Source organism: Wyeomyia smithii, chromosome 2 (genome assembly GCF_029784165.1).
Source record: "Wyeomyia smithii strain HCP4-BCI-WySm-NY-G18 chromosome 2, ASM2978416v1, whole genome shotgun sequence".
Classification (NCBI taxonomy): Eukaryota; Metazoa; Arthropoda; class Insecta; order Diptera; family Culicidae; genus Wyeomyia; species Wyeomyia smithii.
This window is the reverse complement of record NC_073695.1, coordinates 122336913-122357811: the sequence shown is the minus strand read 5'-3', so window position 1 is coordinate 122357811 and position 20899 is coordinate 122336913. Positions and strand designations below refer to the sequence as shown.

Sequence of the window (20899 nt, the reverse complement as noted above, 5' to 3'; positions counted from 1 at the left end):
AAAGTTGTACCTACTACGCGTCGACAACCATTGCATTGCCTTTGCGTTAGGGTGATCAAGTTGTATGTCGGCTGGCTGCTGCTGTTGCCCGAAGAAAACCCAGAGCGGTTGCAATAATGCGGACAGACAGAAACCTGACAAATGGTGAAATCTCACCGATCGACTCGTCCCCAATGCTTACCTTTTCCTGCCATACTGGTCAACAGAGTGGACTATGTGGGTGAGCAAAGATGGTGTAACGTGTGAATGGCAAAATTATCATGCGTTGCATACCCATTGCATACGTAGGGTAGACTGGATCGTTTATGATGGTAAAATGTACGTAGATTGTGGGTAAGGGTTCAGCTCAGCACAGTGAGAATTTTTTTTGTAAGGGGCCGTTCCTAAACCACGTGGTCAAAAAGAAGGGGACGGGGGGGTTTGTCAAAAGACCACGTACCGGGGTGAGGGGGTTAACGAAAAGACCACGTGGTATTTTTTCCCTGACTTATAATTTATTGTTGCCACCAAGTCAAGAATGAAGCTTTTGTATTTGAGAAATATAGAATGTAGGTACTAAAAGTTTAATAACGAAAATCTTAAAAAAATTAAGCTAATTCTTGGCAGTTGACAAATGAAAAGACCACGTGGTTGAAGTCGGAAATGAAAAGTGATCAAAATATGACCACGTGGTTGAGAAATGGCCCCTTACAGGAATTGTCGTGCGTTCGGTAAGTAAACATCTCGTATACAGAATAATAATTCTGAAGAAAAATATAGAATTTGTGTCAGTTTTATTTACTATGCTGATGAGGTATTGAGAAATATTCCTAATTTTGTAATGATATTATTTAAAACTTAATACATATGAAATGTTCACAACATAAGATTTACTGATAAAAAATTCTTATTGTATACGTTCCAAAACTGTTAAGTAAGTGGAAATTCAAGTTCGGATGCTAAAGATACGTAAAAAAAAGTGATCCTAACAGTTATTAATTTTTTTTTATTATACATAATACATTTTTATTTTCAACAAATTTCTCATGAAAATAATTTTAATCGAGAAGGTAAAAATTGCTAGAGAAATCTTTTTCTGCTAATGTTTCGATATAAAAAATGATCTTTGGTTTTTTCTTCGGTTCACGTAAACAGTCAGAAAACAAATTGAATTTGTCCTTGATTTAATTTCTTCTGGTTTGTTTATTTTAAAATACATTTGAATCGAGTTTGCATGTCTCTGCCACTCGAAAGATTAAAATATTTCTGAAAATTTAATGAACGTCATTTTTGAATTACCTGTTTTCTCTGTTGGCATGCAACGCAATCTAATTTAAGATACCACCACCAAATTTTTGTGGGAAAGAATGGGGTTGCATTTCATATTTTCGAAATTTTGTTTTTTTACTGTAGTATCAATACAATGTTAATTAAAATTGATTCAAAAATTTAAAAAATTGCCATTATTGCCATCATTTAGCCGAGTGTAGAAATGCGTCAACTTACATAGTAATTGCTCGCCGGGTACATAGCTTTAACGTTATGTTTACGAGAAAACTCATTCAAGTCTCTGAAAAAATGTTGGTGGCTAAGGGCACTCTTAAAAAGCTATAATCTTTCATTTTTTTTAGTTTGAGCCACACCTGTTTTGCCCAGTTTAACCCTCCAGTGCCTAAGTTAATTTTCAGACGGAATCGAAAAAAATACTATAAAAATTTTAAAACATTTTTTTAAGTATTGATTGAAACATTTTAGAGGTTTCACTGAAGATCGTCTAAAGGCGGCACTGGGTACTAGAGGGTTAATCATCGATGGATGGCACGTTCGATTTTAAAGATATAAAAGCCTAAGTTGGCGCAGATTCTTCGGTAAATCTATCGCATGCAAGAAGGATTGTGCATTATGTTATTAAAAAGTATTAACAACATTCCAGTATTTTTCGTGTAAATGGCATCACTTGCGAAAAATACAACTGGGATCATCGAGGTCATCAAGAAACCAGTTGTCACCCATTAGCTCCAAACCATTAAACTTATAAAGTATCAACTGGTGTTCAGCAAATTGGTATCGTTGCAGCAGTGCAGCCAGCAATCAATACTGATAAGTTGGGTACGGACTAAATGGATGAAAATAAAAACTGATTGTTGCACTTCCAGGAATCCGCTTTCAGCATCCTCGAATCATTAACAATTAGAAAGATTAAATCTAATTACAATATTTTGCATTCAACTATAACTCTGGTTTGATTCATACGCATACGGTTCTACGTAAATTCTGTGGTAAATATACTAGCTTATGGAAATGAACCACGGTTACGATTTTTGTGTGTATGAAACATATTCTGATATCGATCTCTGTCAATGTATTCATTGTACAACTGTTGCGTTGTGCATTTCACACATTTTTGCACGAAGTCAGAGCAATTTCTTTAATGCAGACAGTGTGTGCAGCAGGGGAAGCGAAAAATAAGCGAACTGGAAATATGATACAGATTTGGAAAAGTATACCGCATCACGACGGGACAATTATCATCAGAGCAATTATTGTGTGTTTTGAGAAGACACATTGGTTGATTAAGGTTTGAAATTTTGCGTGTATACTTCCGTTATTTTATAAACACCTTCATTGAACAAGTCATAAAATTACTGGAAACCTAATAAAATTACTGCAATATTTTAATAAAAATTGAAAATACTAAAGTATGGTATAACAACGAAGAAACAAGGATAGCGGGGGCCTAGTGTGGTTGGTAACGTCTCCGCCAACCACGCTCGACGCCTGGGTTCGAATCCCACCGCCGACATAGGTGTCGATGGTTGTGAGGTGGCGTGATCCACTCACAACCAACCAAACTGGTCTAGATTCAATCCTAGCCGGCACCGGGCGATTTTCTGAGGCGAAAAATCTCTGGGATCACGCCTTCCATCGAATGAAGAAGTAAAGCCGTTGGCGCCGGTCCGTTAATAAACGGGTCGTGAGTTAGGGTCCTGGGTGTGGAGTCGCCTCCCTGGGCGTCAGTGATTGGCCACAACAGTGGCGGAACTAGACCGACGGAAAATAAGCGAGAATAAAAAAAAAAAACAAAGAAACATGTAGCAACCTATGTGTTCAATATAATTTTCATAAACTTTTGTATTTCATAATTATAATATGCCAATTCGTTCGTCAAAATTTACCTAAAATAAAATAAACCTAAATTAAACCACCAACTATCTTAAATGACGTAGCATTTTTTTCATGATTTTCAACCACCCCCCCTCCCCCCTCGTAGCGTTTGGTCACAAAACTTTAACTCCCCCTGAAAAAAAGAAACGTAGCATTTGATTAACCCCCCCCCCCTCCATTCCGGCTCAGAGAAAAATATACAAAAATACAAGTGGTAACGTATATACAACAAAGAATACTTGAAAAAAAAAATCACCATGTCTAGTTCAATTTATTTATCACTCATACACTCGTGACAGCATTTCATATGATTTTCATTAACTTCGCTCTGGACTAATGTCTTCTGCTTAGAAAGGTTTGTGTTTTGGTACGAGAAAGAAAAGATGTTCATACAACTTCGCGTGATCTATGTCTGTAGAAAACGTTCCGGAAAATGTGTTCTGTGAAAATGTTCCGGAAATCGTAAAAAAACTAATCCCTGCACTTACCAGCTTTGAAAAGAAACGAGTATCTTGTAATTTTCACTATTAAAAGTCACAAAGAAACAACGATTTTCTATTTCAAAATAGATTGTGTGTTAGGAAATCCAAGCAATTGTTTATGTAGCAGAGCTTTCAAAAGATTTCTGAATGCCACAGATAAAAAGATTTCGACAACTCTCGCTGCAAAACTTTGTGCAATGTTTTAATGTATTTTAGTATACATTTTTTCTATAAAAAAATCGGTCTTTCAGAATAAATGCTACGTCGCTTTAATCGAACCACTCCTCCCCTCCCTTGTCACAGCTTGGCACAAAACGATGATATCCCCCCTCCCCCATGAATGCTACGTCATTTAAGTGTGGTCCCCTAGTGTTAAGACCCAGCCTTTCTCATTCAACCTTATTATTTGTTTAAATAAATTTACACGAATTACGAACAGTTCAATTTTCAGAAAGAAATACACCTTGATAATATTTGTTGGATTTGTTTATCACTCTAAATAACAATTTTTGGTAGACAACAGTGAATCTATACCGAACATTTAAAACATAACATTCACACACATATGAACATACATTAACACATGCAAATAACATGAATATATGTTATATAATATGTTTCAAATATATAACGCGAATTTTTATTTTTGATCGTGGTATAATCGAAACGTCACTGTACTCGTATTTAGTTTGGACTCGATTATATGTCATTCGATAAATATCATTTTAAATTCGATTATTAATAGTAGGATTTTAAAATATGACTTTCATTTCACAGCTTTTGAAACACGTGTTCATTTGTTCAATTATAATAATTCATCAGTTAACTCCTAACTAGTCCGTTCATCTGATATCAGTATTGTTCAAATCGGTTGTATAGGTTCTGTGATATTGAAGTTTCGTGATTTTCACATTTCGATATATTACAGACGAAGTTGTAGTCCGATTACAGTAAAATTCAATTGGGTATTATGGGGCAGCTAGACCTTTCATTTGACACCAATTTTGTGGAAATCGGTTCAGACATCTCTGAGAAAAGTGAGTGAGCTTAGGTAGTCTTCGGAATATGTTTCTTTTCAAAGCTGGATTCCACATTTCTAAACATAACAGGTAAAGTAAAAGCCCAATTGCAAAAAAAATCAATAGGGATCAATTTCATGAAAATCGGTCCAGCCATCTCTGAGAAAATCGATTGAGATTGGGAAAGAGTTACACACACACACACACATACAGAAAATGCTCAGCTCGTCGAATTGAGTGGGGTGATATACGAGTTTCGGCCATTTGGAGCACTTTTATACCTTTTGTTTTTGCAGTGATTGCTATACCTTTCTAGGAAAAAGGCAAAAAAATATACAAACTGTTTCCAGTGTTATTGATTTTATGAACCTAAAACTGTCAATTTGGTCATAGAAAAGATCTATTTTTAAACGAAATCTATATTACAAAAGTATAATTCTTTCGAAGGAGACCTTACTAGAAGCCATAATATTACTTTAAAACAATATAAAAACTGAAACTACAGACAAAAATTGATATTACGAAACGAATCCAATACAAAACAGCAACGTATATGCTAGTACTAACAAGTGAACCACTGAACATGCAGAGAGAAATCGGATCATTACATAGTTTAGTTCAACTTTCATAAATAACAAAACACGAGGAAGCTTAACAGTTCGCTACACTTCCAGACTATTTTAATTCAATTAGAACATTGCATTGCAACCGGATAATTGCATTACGGCTGTCACCTGCTTGTTTGCGATTTTACATCTGAACAGGCAAAGGGTTTTACCACTTAAAGTCATGTTTGACGATGGTGGGCATATCGATTACGCTCATTGTGTGCGGACTGTCGCAAACATATGAGTACACGGGCAGCTCCTGGCGTCAGAACGTAATCGCCTTTCAGTAGGTTAGCCGGTGGAATGATTGCGAAAAACTTGCGAAAAGTTTTACGTAAGAGTAGGGCCCATGTAACACATTTCATACGTTTCTTTGAATCAGTTGAGAAAAATTCCTTAGAGTGATGTAACTGCATTTTTTCTATTGCTTGATTCAAAATTACATACCTACACTGTATGAAGAAAGCTTCTTTGACTCAATATATTAGACTGAAAGACCTGCTTTCAAAAGGTGTAGACGACATATCGTAAAACTGACAGTTTTAGCTGCTGCGGGAGGCGCCTCCGAGAGAGAGACAGAGAGAGTGAAAACGGTAGACGCTGATACTGGAGCTTTGCTTTCTGAACAGTTGTAGAATGCGAATGTTGAAAACTTCGGTTGTCAGTATAAATTTTACAAAACTGTGAGACATAATTAAACACGCCGAAACTTTTCCCTGGCGCTCCCTGAGGGGTATTAATCATATGGTTTTTACAGGAAGGAAATCAACACGCAATCCACAGTCAGTTGCCAGTTTAGTTATAAAGTCCCGAGAACAAGCTACCGAACACATCCAGCCAGGCAGCTACCCAGGGGTGTGCGATTGGGACATGGCGTTTGGTAAAACTTTTCCTATTTAACAACATAAACACTTGTCGTGTAGTTTTCATTCCAGGATATAGCTCCGACAGACAAAGAAGCAGAACGAAAGCATCGGCCGTAAGTGCAATCGTCACTACAGGTCGTGCGGTTCGAAGTTCTTAAGAAAACGTCTTTTGTAGTAGAATTGGAGCAGCATGGTTCGCTACATTCGAAAGCATGTCCAAGAATAGTGCTCTGCTGCGGTAGGGTTGAGGCACGTTGTTTTACATTTGCACAACTATCAACATTATTAGTTTGCTCTCCGTTGTTGTCTGATCGTGTTGGCTAAACAATATGGAATCGCTAGCGAGATTTCTGAAAAATGAATCTGGTCCGAGTTCTGAAATCGGATCTGGCTGTACTCCTCGTGATGGCAGATGCTTGAACATTCATTTATTCCTCGGCGGTAAGTGGGCAAATATTGTTGAAATAGCTTATTGTTTCTTCATGTTGAGCGATTGGTAACAACTCAAGTGTGGCATTTTCTAATGAAAGATGTAGAACGTTTACTTCCAGGTACAGTCAGCAATAAAATGTGGTTCGCTTATTTAGAATCTCAACAGTTTCTGGAAATAGGATTTTGCTTCATTAAATATTGGAAACTCAAAGTATGAGTATGAGTAGAGTATGATGCAATTATAATAACTTATCATATAAATTGATATTTTATACCTCTTAAGCTGTGACATGTTGAGTGTACCATAACTAGCCGTTGAAAAAATCTTTTTGCTTATCGGCGTTTATGTATGCGGCACAGAAATTAAAGTGAGTTAAATCATTATCGTTGCATCGGCCAATATTCGCAATACTCTTTTTTAATTGAGCAATGTCGTCGCAGCAATAAACATTTTTTCGCTTTACTCTTTAACCAGTGAACGATGTGCTTACAAAAAAATCCTATATCAGAATTCTTCCACCGCCGCGATGCCGCTTGACTGGACCAGATCATGACATTCGAAACGTGCCTCGTTGCACAGGGCGAGAAGCATGAACGCAACAGAGAATCACACAAGCGGATACAAAGCAAAAACAAGTGTGAAGCAAGTGTTGAAGTAATCGATTTGAAAAGAAAACTTCAAGTGTCAATAAAACTCAATTCTCACTCATTAAAATCGCGGCAGCAGACGCACTTTCCACTCGGCTTCACTTCCCAAAAAGTACATACACATTGGCTTGGGCCCACTTGAAATAAACGCTCATTTGGCTTAACTAGACATATATTATCATAACTAAATTTACGATTCTTTGGCCAAAAGCAAGTTATTGGTAGGTACCCTGCAGCAACAGCTTTGAAAGAAGTCTGAAGCAATTTCCTTCCTCAAAAATCCAAGTAGGAGTTTTCGATGATATGCGCCATTAGTCGGAGGATTTTTGAAGAACAATTTGGTAAAAGATAAAACCCTGCTAGAGTAGTAATGGTAAGTGATGGATGTAGAGCTACATGTTGAAACAGGCAAGTATGGTGGCCTCGAAGTAGCCTATGTAGTTGAAATGCTCTCAATCGAACTGGCCTGGGAGTAGAAATTTTTCGTTTGCGCAGCCACTCAAGCAGAAGATCAACCGGTAACGTTAAGAGGGAGCCGAGGTTAACGGCAGACGACTGGCTGGTGTCTGGTGAAGTGATGAAAAAAGGCAGTGTTGGATAAGAAGTGGGCGGATTATGTCGGAGATGGTAAAAATAGCACAACTTTCTCATGTTTCTTCGCAATATGTGCAGTGAGAATCTATACCCGCCATCGGCGACACCAGTGTTGTATAGAAATGAGTCGAAAAATTACTGTTGAAATAAATAAAATTGATAATTAATTAAAAATTCGATATTCAGAATCTTTATTTACTTCAGTACGATAGATCAAAAAAGGCTTTATCTTACCCCGTTTATGGTGAAATTATTTGCTCTCTCAAGTTGCAACCCTGGACATGCATGAATTTGAATGAGCGCGGGCTAAAACCAACAATCGAAAGCTTCATAGAAAACCGAACTCATGTCCACCCAACCACCAACCAATCAACCGAAAACAGAGTATATCCAGTGTAGTGAACTTTTGTGTATTCGTACAAAAGTTTACATCTTTATTATCCGCATGTACGCACTTGAAAATGAATTTAATTATTTTGATTGTTATTGTTCGGGAGGCCGGTTTCTCAACAAACGTCAAGTGGGCAACACTCGAATGATACATCTCTATCCGAATAGTTCGGCACCGAAGTGGAATATGGATACACTCTTTTCTTAAACTGTTTCGCTGTTCAAAATTTATGTAAATGGTTGCTCCGACATCAACGGCAACAACAGCATCAGAAGAGCCCAAAGTCATAGTTGTTGGCTTTACCACTTTGCCGGTACAACAAACCACCAGGCTGGGAGTATCCCAGCCATCACCAGTATCATCATCATCAACATCATCATCTGTGCCATCATAGCAAGCGTTGCGTTGAGGTGGCTTTGGTTTGGTAGCGATTTTAACGATCCTGTTTTGGTTCAAAGCTCCCTCTCAGCTGTCAGCTCTCGGCCGCCTGCTTTGTGAGTACATACGTACTTGAAATTTGTGGCTCAATTTTAAACAGAGATAGGAGAGGCAGCAACTCACTCAAAAACCACCCAACAATACTCGGTTGATGGGTACACAGTGCGTAGTTACATTTATTTCGTTTGCTGTTAAAACTAGTTTGGTGATGTGCTGCAAGTTTCTGTATGGACCAACCAGCTCGTAATGTTGAGGTATGAGCTCCGATAAGCAAAATGAACCGCTAAACCACCAGCGCCAAACTAATTCTATCACGTTTGGTATGCACTTTGGTGGAAGCCATGTTGAAACTCGTCAACTGGCACTACGACCCAAGAATATGATTACCAGCTCAAAATTGTCCGTATAATGGTGTCGTAAATGGTATCGCTGTTGTGTGACAGGAATTACTCAACATACGAGCAGATTAGTACACAACAAAGTAGGCGTACATAAATTTTCTGGGGACATATACGTGCACTAACAAATTCGTGTAAATATACTACTCAGCGGAAGTCCAGCGGAAACCAAAATTTTTTTCGTTCGTGTAATTGGTATGATCTCTGTTAAGATATTTTTCGACATGATGTTTTTAGATTTGGTCATTTAATTTTTTTTTGTTAAAGAAAAACAAATTGACAGATACTCAATTTGGCTTCCGCCGTGCCAAAGGGACGAATGATTGTCTTGCGTTGCTTTCAACAGATATTCAGCTGGCGTATGCTCGCAAAGAACAAATGGCGTCTGCGTTCTTGGACATTAAGGGGGCTTTTGATTCCGTTTCTATTGACATTCTTTCGGGTAAACTTCACCGACAAGGATTTTCTCCAATTTTGAACAATTTTTTGCACAATTTGCTGTCCGAAAAGCACATGCATTTTACGCACGGCGATTTGGCAACTTTTCGCATTAGCTACATGGGTCTTCCCCAGGGCTCATGTTTAAGCCCCCTTCTTTACAACTTTTATGTAAATGACATCGACGAATGTCTGGCAAACTCATGCACGATAAGACAACTTGCAGACGACAGTGTAATCTCTGTTACAGGAGCCAAAGCTGCCGACTTGCAAGGACCATTGCAAGATACCTTGGACAATTTGTCTGCTTGGGCTTTACAGCTAGGTATCGAATTCTCTCCGGAGAAGACTGAGATAGTAGTTTTTTCTAGGAAGCATGAACCTGCTCAGCTTCAAACACAATTAATGGGTAAAACGATTTCTCAGGTTTTGGTACACAAATATCTTGGTGTCTGGTTCGACTCTAAAGGCACCTGGGGTTGTCACGTGAGGTATCTGATGAAAAAATGTCAACAAAGAGTGAATTTTCTTCGTACAATAAGCGGACAATGGTGGGGAGCCCACCCAGGAGACCTTATAAGGCTTTACCAAACAACGATATTGTCTGTTATTGAATACGGGTGTTTCTGCTTCCGCTCCGCAGCAAACACACATTTGATCAAACTGGAGCGAATACAATATCGTTGTTTGCGTATCGCCTTAGGTTGCATGCAGTCGACCCATACGATGAGTTTGGAGGTCTTAGCTGGAGTACTACCATTGAAAAACCGCTTCTGGAGCCTGTCTTCTCGTATTCTTATCAAATGTGAGGTCTTGAACCGTCCCGTGATTGAAAATTTTGAAAGGTTAATCGAACTTAATTCTCAAACCCGTTTTATGACATTGTATTTCAATCACATGTCCCAAAATATTAACCCTTCTTCGAATATTCCAAATCGTGTCGACTTATCAAATACTTCTGATTCTACTGTGTTTTTCGATACATCCATGATAGAAGAAACTCGTGGAATCCCGGATCATTTACGCGTGCAGCAGATCCCCAAATTTTTTTCCAATAAATATCGAAACATCAACTGCGACAATATGTACTACACTGACGGATCACTTCTTGATGGGTCCACTGGCTTCGGTATCTTCAATAACAATTTAACCGTCTCCCATAAGCTCGATTATCCTGCTTCTGTTTACGTCGCAGAATTAGCTGCAATTCAGTACACCCTAGGGATTATCGAAAAAATGCCCACGGACCATTATTTCATCTTTACGGACAGTCTCAGTTCCATTGAGGCTCTCCGATCGATGAAAGATGTTAAGCACTCTCCGTATTTCCTGGGGAAAATACGGGAACATCTGAGTGCTTTATCCGAAAAATCTACTCAGATTACCTTAGCGTGGGTCCCTTCTCACTGCTCGATACCGGGCAATGAGAAAGCGGACTCTTTGGCTAAGGTGGGCGCAACAAACGGTGATATTTATGAAAGACCAATTGCCTTTAATGAATTTTTCGCATTTGTACGTCAGAATACGATCATCAGTTGGCAAAATTCTTGGACCAAGGGGGAACTGGGAAGGTGGTTACATTCCATAACCCCCAAGGTATCGACGAACCCGTGGTTCAAGGGGTTGGATGTAGGTCGGGATTTCATTTGCGTGATGTCCCGGCTTATGTCCAATCACTATAGATTTGACGCGCATCTCCGTCGTGTTGGGCTCGGGGAGAGTGGTATCTGTGCCTGTGGTGAAGGTTATCACGACATAGAGCACGTTGTCTGGTCATGCCCTGTACACCGTGACGCCAGGTCTAAATTAATAGCTTCCCTGCAGGCCGAAAGTAGGCAGCCGGCTGTTCCTGTTCGTGATGTCTTGGCGAGCCGTGACCTATCCTACATGTCCCTTATATACGTTTTCCTGAAATCCATCCACGCCCCAGTTTAATCCTATTCCCTTCCGCCTACATCCAACCAAACGACAAGAACACGTTAAGACCCCGGATCCGGAAACAGCAACTAGACTCGTACGATACTCTCAGGTCCCGAGAGAGACAACCCAATATGCCAGTCCGTAATATCTTGGCCCAGCAGCGGAACATGTGCTTACCTATGGCAATGAAAACCATCATACAGTAAACCAGTGCTTTTAATGCGAAATATTATAGCTTTAAGTTACATTTAGTTTCAGCTCGTAGTCGGCAGCGAGGATAAAAAATTTGCTTTTAGTTATTAAGATACTTTAGAAAGTAAGCTACCAGATATAATTGGCGCCGTTAAACATTGAATTGTATTTGTGCCGTGTCAAATAAACTATAGATGAGGAAAAAAAAAAAACAAATTGAAACGTGTTATTCCAGTTTGTAGCGAAATCGTTGTACACATATATTACGTTGAAATGTAAGCTGATCACCGTACACCTCAACAACAAAAAAACTGCCATTCTTGAAAAATTATCTTACATGAATTCTGAATATGATATTATACCAAGCACGTGCAAAAAAACTTGTTTGCTAATGGTTCGGAATTCATTTCGTCGAAAAAAAACCTCAAACTATAACTAAGATAATTGGTGGTTATAATGAAAGATTATAAATTTTCAAATTTTGTTATTTTGTTATACTTAAAATGTTAATTTTTTTGTTAAAATTTTATACACTTTAATTATTGCAGTTTGAAACTTGTCTAACATCAGCTGCTTTAAGTTTTTATGTTTCATTTGAACCATTCATTTATGGTTTTGGGTATTAAAAAGCACATTTCTTTCATCTCGGGCCTGAACCATAAGTGATAATTGACCGACATGATTTGAAACCGCAAGAACGAAAAAAACTTGGATTACAAGAACTAAATAGTCACAAGTATAAACTAAGCCTGAAGGTTTTGCTCGATAGAACTGATTCGCTATGTGGTTTCAAGATTTTTGTTCTTCACTGCTTTTCGTAATTCTATGCTATCACGATACCTTTCTTAGCGATCACATTCGTTCGTTAGAGTAAGTTTATATTTTCGCTGAACTTCAAATTCTTCCCCTTTTTTCGTTATAACCGATGTATATATATATATATTTACCGCACAGAACGATGGATTAAAATTCGAAAAAAGAAGAAAAGTGAAAGAGCTATAAATTATTGCACGTGGACTTTGCCAGAACGTTGCCAGTTCAGTCCAGTCCAGTTTTACGGGCACGGTGTACAGCTTAGTTAGAAAAAGTTAAACACTAACAAGAGCAGCTACTCACCACCGTGGTAAATCGGACACAAAGGTGAGAAAATAAGACAGAAAATTATTGGTATTTATCCAAAGGTTAAACCTGGAGAATGGAAATAAAGGAACCAGAAAAACGAAAATAATGCAAAAGGGCAACAACGGCGGTGATCGAGGAGCTGCTAGGAGGATCATCAATCTTTTCCGAAAACGGCTGAACTTTTTCGTGTGGTGTATGTTTGCCAACGCTGTTGCTCTTTTTGTCACCCGAAAGAATCGAACAACTGAATATTTAATGAATGAATTCGAAATGAATGAGAAACATAAACACCCAGCAAGTTAAGGTAAGCCAGAGGTTCCAACACGGCACGGAGGGACGAGGCCGAAAAGGTGGAAAAATAAACAAAAACAGCAAGCATGGAGGAAAATAAAACATAAATCATCTAAAAAGGGAAGGAATTGATTGAGAAAAAAGGATCACCACGAAGCTAGAAGGAAACTGAACAGAAAAGTTAATGAAAAGCGTCTCAATTCAATTGTCCAAAATTGAATTCAAATGTTTTCATTACAATTTAATTACCACATCTTTAGGGAAGCTGACGGCGGGACGATTGCAGACTGACAAAGTGGATAGTCCGGAAACATCTGCCGATGCGCTATGAGGAAGTGGTCAGTCTAGGGATAACGGTTCCGGTTTCTTAATTATGCTGAAACTAGTGGGAATAAATTATATATGGGGTCTATTGATCATTTGGATACCGCCAAATGGAGTAACTTTGATCAGCGAAATGGCTTTGATCATTTCATTTCGTTTTTGAGTTTTAAAGAAAAAGGAACTATGGCTCATGGCAAATTTGTCGTATTCAAATTTGTATATATTACTGATATTCTTTTCTTGCTTTCTATTATGTGTTTTCCTTACTCAAATAGGAAATGAAAACAAAGCGAATTTTCCGCGATGTTTTTTTTTGCCTAATTTTTATGGACCGTGAACAATCACTGTTCACTGTAAAATGTGGATGGTCCCTGAATTAGAGATTTGGCTGTTTCTCAACTCCATGAACACATTTATCAAAACTTTGAGGTAATCAAAGTCACCCAGATTTAGTATTGATGTAAGTTTTCAGAATAATTTTTAAAACGGCAGCATTGCTACAAAGCTTTTGAGGCAGTGAATGGAATTTACCATTCATTTATCTTAAAATTATCAGATTTTTTATTCGGCATATTCTTAAAATATTATTAGTGTGATTAAAGTCTTTCCGGTTTACGGTACTCCCAATTTCGAAAATTTATCTAGTGAATGCTGACATTCATACGTTAATATACAAAAAAAAAAAAAAATGCCCCAATTCTAGCTAAAATATTGAGGTTTTTTCCAAGTTTTCTCAATCTCATTAGAGAACGGCTGAAATTTTTCTGTGAACGACATGAACTATTTAAGTTTTTTGGCGAGATTTATCGCAATCGTTCTATTGTTTTAAGATTTATCAATAGCATGCTACATTGATATATCAATAAAATGTATTATTGGAGAAATTTAAGATCGAAGTTTGTTTTTTTCAGAAGAGCTTTGTTCTAACTTAAGTATATTAAACTATCAGCTAATCATTATGTGTGGTCTAGCACTGATGGTCACTTGTTTCTTATGCTTTCACAATTAAGGACAATCATTCTTAGCAATGAAAAACTTATTGTAAAGAAAAGAACCTTGCAACTAACCAATTCATTGACATAACTTCTTATTTGTTGAAACTAATAACCTTATGCTATTCAAAAGCACCAAAACAACGAGGACGCTCCAAAATTAATTAAAAATTTGAGGTGAACGTTTCTGAGAGTATTATATTTTAATGATTGAATATAAAACAATAGTAAATAATTGTAACGAATTGTATACATCTGTAATTATTCCTGCTAAGATTTTGTAATTGTTTTTATAAAACCCAGTCTTGAAACGCTGTGTTTCTACGGAATTCACGCGTAAATCACACCAAAACGCTTTACATCATTCTGTAGTAGATAAGTTTTAGATCTAGTGTCTATTAACGGGTGACAACTAAAATTTTAGATTTTTTTGAGGCTCTCTTACTCAATAACAAACACAGAGAAGAGAAAATTTAAAGTATGTATATGTAAGCCCTCTCTGTCTCTTCTTTATACCAGTAAAAAGAAGCAAAGCCTTGATGCTACATTTTGATTCGGAACACGACCTTCTGTTTATTATACACAGACTTCCCGGCCAACTGTTAAGTGTAAAGGACAAGGCTAGCGCTAGTATTTTTGTTTTTTTTATGCATGCTCAGTTCTGTTCAAAACGGTGTCAAAACAGCCTTGTACAAGCATATTGTACAGTTCTGACTAAACCGCACATTAATTTTGACAAAAAATTCATGGTAAACCATTTTGAAGACTTAGGCCTTCCAACAATTCGCCAGGAAGATAGTGGAAGACCGACAAAAAAAGACTTCGTTCTTGTTGTCTAAATCAAGGTTTAAGTCCAGTGGTTTGGCTATCAATCGAGATGTGTAAAAATGAAAATAATGTATGAAGAAAATTTTGATTCCATTTCTTTACAACAACCATGCCGATAGAAGGTATATGTTTTGGCCAGATAAAGTATAATCACATTACGGCAATAAACACAAACGTCGTCCAATCGAAGATTTCTTTGGGGTTTTGAGTTCCTTGGTGTACAAAAATAACTAAAGAGTAACGAACTGCAAACAGTTGATTGGTGCAATCAAGAGATGCATTCGAAAAATCGACGTTGTTTCGGTATATTGGAAAATTTTCAAATTCTCAAATGTTCATTTTTTGTTGTTGATATCACTAGTCAACACAGGTGTGGCCCTAAAGCTCAAACTGAAAAAAATTGAAGGTTATTAATTTTCAACCATTCCTGTGAATTTTGGTGCCTTTTTCCTGAGACATAAATGAGTTTTCTCGCGAACATAACGTTGAAGTGACGAACCCGGTGAGCAATTACTATGCGACACTTTGACGTACCAAGTTTCACAGAAATGAACTTTGAGCTGTATGGCAGCCTTTTTTGGTGTTGTCAACCAGTGTAATGAATGTATCGTCAAATTTTCTTTTAGCACATATTTTCTGCCAGAATAAAAAAAAAGTTTCAACATTTTAGTTGTCACCCGTTAGTCCTTGTCAATTTAAAAAATAACTCTAGTGCGATAACATTTAGCGAACACTAACATTTTTAAACCATATAAAAATTCAATCTTGAGGTATGATGCTGATTCAACAAACCAGTTGGAGTAAAGTACGTTCATATCTCAAATAGGAGAGACAGTTGGAGTTAGTATAATCGTAGCATTAGTTGAAAAATCATCCTGTACAGACCAGTTCGCTGTACAGTCTGAGTAATAAACAGACTGTTGAGTTCCAACTGTGGAGTGTTGCACCTAGGATTTGCTTCACTATTGGGCTGAAGGTTCGAATGTAAGGGTTAAAATATTATTCAACGGCACCGTAGTTTTACATAGCTGAACACAACATTGGCACTAACATCCCCACATACACACACAAGCTAGTGTATGCTAGTGTCCCCTTCCCACATTATAAATGAGGGTTGCGTTTACGCCTGAAGAGCACACGCCAGGATAATCGAAAACATTTGAAAATTTCACACTACCTACACGCACAAATCTTTACAAACAGCAGTGATGCTAGCTTGAAAAAGTGCAGAGAGAACGGTAACTTTTTGAATTGTTAAAACTGGCCCTTTTAGTACTACTCCTGCTGGCACAAGGGGATATAAAAAATTTTGTATTGAAAACTGGTGCCACCGGTTCCTGGTATGAGAATGGGGAAAGTTGGCAAGCGAGTGCGAAAAAGTATCGATTTTCCGATACTCGAGTTCTCCCCTTTTCGCAGGACTCACAGGCAGAGTCGCTTGGGTTATCGGGTTGTCGCTCCGACGGTATCATTGCCTCAGGGGTAAAATAAAAATCTGTTAAGGGGCTGGTTTTGGTTTAGTATTTTCTCTTTGGGCGTAAAGCGATGATAATCGGGGAAATGAAGGTACACGTCACTGACTGCGAAAAATAATATAAAAAAAAAGTTTGCTGCCTTTTTCCCATGTTTTGGTGAAGACATGAAAAATTGAGTTCCGTTGAGTGCATTGTAGGCTTTACGCCATGCGAGAGTGATGATTTTTTTGCAGTATTACGTGACTTGAATGAGTGGTTTTCTTTGGGTATCAAAGTACGAATTTGTACATGTATACTGTGTACGACAGAGTAGATGCAGGGTCGGGAATGTTGGGGCACATTTCTCTAGGGGATTTGATGCTATTGATTGTACGTTTTTTTGGTTACAATAACGAGATATAGAGAAATGCGGTCTTGGTTTGTTGCTGTTTTTTATTTCCATACTATAGTGAAATATAATTTTCATGAACTTCATGCCTGTGCGCGCAGTTTACTGGAATATTCCTATTGGATGTGCATAAAATGACCTTTCCCAGAAAACGATTAGCGCTGGTAATTGTTCACCGACCACTCATAAGCACTAAAATTTGCTGCGTGTATTTTGCATGTTAATGTCAAGTGGCGTTTGCACTGTATGGTTTGCTGAGTACTGCTAAAGATGTTTTGGAAACTCCCGACTATCAAAACTGGTCTATCTCCTCACCCATTAGTTCGAACTGACGAGGATTGGGTTTACACTCTACGACCTCTAAATACTTGGAAATTTATCTCACGGTAATGAAATATACCGTTTGCCACACACTCATAGCTCGACTAAATATAGACACTTGTGGAAGTGAAGATCCGCAAGTTCATTTTTTGTAATGCAATTTACTTGGTGGGAAACAGTCAAACCCGTAATTTTACTTCAAATGAATGCTACTTTAAAAATATACATTCAATATATATTTTAAATACATATTTACAATGCAATTTTAAACATAAAAACTCAACTATAACTTGAGAATTTTGATTTTATGAGAACGCCTCGGTGGAAATAGACTATTTATCAAAACTATGAATCTAGAAGGAATATGCAGTAAAATTTATTACTCGCTATTAACTGTTTTTTTATACCACAAAAGATCACAATAATGGTCGCAGTGTTCCAAATCTTACAAAAAAACTGTTTTTTTTTGTTATTAGAATTTTTTTATTTTGCAATTTGATTAAAAATAGTAGACAGGTGCTTAGAAAATAACGCAACACTTGAGTTTCATATTTTTATAGGCTAAAAATAATCTTTTCAGGATTTAAAAACTTTTTTTAAATTAGATAAATGATAAAACACTTCAAGTACCCCCCCGCGACGTTATTTTAGTTCTAAATTTGTGCTCTGGAGGTGAGATTATCGTATCGTGTATAAAGTTTTAGTTGGTATAGTTAGTTTAGTTCAACATTATTTAACCAAATGGACTTCGTTTTACAAATTGCTCATTACTAATTTCACAAACACTTCCGTATTTTTAGCGTAATACCTAAAAAGTAAAGTAAACATGATCGATGTTCTAATACTGGTTGATAATATTTAACCCATTTCCCGCACATTGATAACAGTTTAACAGCTATACTTGAAATTTCTAACGATCAAAATATTCTAAGCAGTTAGAGAACAGATTGATCTTCAACATGCAATATAGCTTTTGCCAATTATGCATGCGGTTGCTGAGTAATAGAGTTTGAATGTAATTTTCCGATGTAAAACTGATTGCTCTCCGCGGGGATAGGGTTAAGAGTATTGTTGGTTAAACTCAAACTTAAAAGTCTAAAAAAGCCGTTTTATGTTCCAGGCCCAAAGGATAGAACCATTTTGTGCTAGCAGGATTAAATTCTCAATCAGTGAACGTAATCGCGTCAAGTTCTGATCGTTTAACTGTATCATCTTAGCAGTGGAATCTGGATAAATTTTGTGTGCAGCGCTTGTTTTTCCACGTATTTTTAAAAAATATTCATTTGGATGAATTTCACACAGCCAAAAAGTCAAGTAGCGAGAACTTTGAAATTGTTTTCTACAACTCTAAAGTAAAGTTTTTTTTACGCCAGTTTTTAAGGCGATTTTTTTTAAATAACGCGGTTTTTTGTCGTTTTTTCTTTTCAAATAACGCGTTTTTTGCACGGTACGTAGCCATTTTGTAAAAAAATACTTAATTGTATTCTAAAATTAACTTCTATGAGGTGGTATAATTGAATGAACGGAACTCATCTGAGATGAGCAGCCATACCTGTTTGCAATCATGCTTAATGCTTACAGACAGCAGTGTGCTGTGTACATAAAATAATAAAGCCGATAACGATAGGAGTTTTGTGAATTTTCAATACGTTGAGTTTGACGAACTCTACCAAATGGATTGAACATGTTTTTCACAATTGACAAGAATGATAAGTCGAGCACATGTCTCCGGGGATCACGCGAGAGTACTAAAACCGATACTCAAAAAATAAACCGATAACAATCGGTAACACGTTGGCTGCGAGATTATTCAACTCGCTCAGAAAACGATACACCAGACAGACAGTATGGTAAATGCTGAGTTATCTCTCAATTGCATCATGCTAGGTAACCCACAAGTGATATATATTTTTTTTAATTGTGGCAATGTATGGTCATTGTGTTCAAACTCAATCCGTAGCGACCTGTGCAGACACACTGGGGGTAGTAATTGTTCGCCGGCCGCACCTCATTGAGCAAATTGTTGATAAACCTGATGTGATGGATCACCGTTGAGTAGAGCTAATTAGAGTGCCTTGTTATCATTCCAAACAGCACATTTTCGACCTTCGAGACAATACGGCTGGTGGTGCTGCACACTCAAAAATATTGGTCATTTGTGTTTCAGTTGTCACTCACCTGAGTAGTGGGCGATCCACGGAAAGGAAAATGTGACATGGTTTTCTCTCCGTTTAGAATGTTGGATCGCCGATCACTGCCTATCACTGTTTCGATCATTCACTTTATGCTTGTTTCCTTCCAGGCAAGGGTTGAATGGGATTTTCATCGGCACAAAATACACCACTAACGACACACTGACTGGCTTTGCGTGGTTTGTTTTTTGTTTTGGCGATTAATAGCTTTGGCTTGTATTCGATTACTGCTTTTCATGAGCAAAATTTGCTACTATTGCTAGCAAGCTGCAACTGTTGGTCACTAGAGACGCGAACACAGAACACGCGCACTCATTAACTCAATGTGGCATAACTTGTTACTCATGTTGTTGAACATTCTAGATTAATTTGTTTTATGCGGTACTTTTCATAATCCATCACTTTTGATCTAACACAGACTACAGAAATGGCACTCCGGAACTAATAATAATTACTGCATGCGTGCTATCATTGAATGATTGTTTTCAGTTGGAAATAGTAACCCGCCGCCAAGGCAACACGCTGCTTGAAATCACAATCAAAAATCACGCACGTCGAACGCAGTCTAATGGCATTTAGTTCTACACGATTCCGAAACAGACCCGAGATACCATACCGTGATACGGTAGCCGTAACTTTACTACCAATAGCTTGTAATGTCACCTGGTTGATAATTGCCACTACACAAAACCCCGACGAAACCGAACGAAACGACGGCTGCCTCTACTCTTGCTCACTCTTGAATTGCTGCTACTACTGCACTCGTTCTCCCGCACGACACACATAACAACACAACAAAACACACTACAATCAGCATTACAACTGTCGCTACACAAAGGCCTGGGACCCGTTCCGAGCTCAACCGGCTGCTGTCAAAAAGAGGAGGTAATGGTTGACACCTCCTCCTATTTTTCTCGTATCGTCAAACTTTTCATTCCACTTCTTTTCTGCACGCTCTCGCTTACTCGCGCGGAAGCTTCGCTTGCTTCTTTTCATTCGTACCTAAATACTTCCACACACACCACCGCGAGCAACCATTCAAAAGAGCGGTACTTAAATAAAAGTCAACAATCCTAATTACACGTTCGTTGATCAAAAAGAGAGAAAAAACCTGTGCACTTCTCGCACTCATCGTGCATAGAGCTGATGCACGCCGAAACGGGCGTGTGTGCACAACTTTTTTCCTCTCATTCATCAGTGGTTTTCTTTTTTCGCGCAAAATTTTTCTCGCGCCCTTATACCACGCTACCGTGATCACCAACACTACAGCATACTGCGAGTGGAATAGCAGTGTAAAATCATCGCAGCAGAAAACATAGAAGTGAGAGAGCTTTTAACCGGTTAGAAGAGAGTATTACGAATGGTTTGCTTGAACAGCGGCGGTAGTGGTGTGCGG

At 37.8% G+C, this 20899-nt stretch overlaps 1 protein-coding gene across 1 annotated transcript in view; it reads right to left on the bottom strand.

The window, feature by feature from the left end:
* Positions 1-20318, bottom strand: part of LOC129723500 (homeobox protein araucan) — a 75984-nt gene extending 55666 nt beyond the window's left edge. Inside the window, exon 1 of the mRNA XM_055677755.1 lies at positions 19490-20318. Within this exon, the coding sequence (XP_055533730.1) occupies positions 19490-19588 (99 nt within the window). The 5' untranslated portion in view covers positions 19589-20318. The remainder of the gene's footprint in view (positions 1-19489) is intronic.
* Positions 20319-20899: the final 581 nt, after the last annotated feature.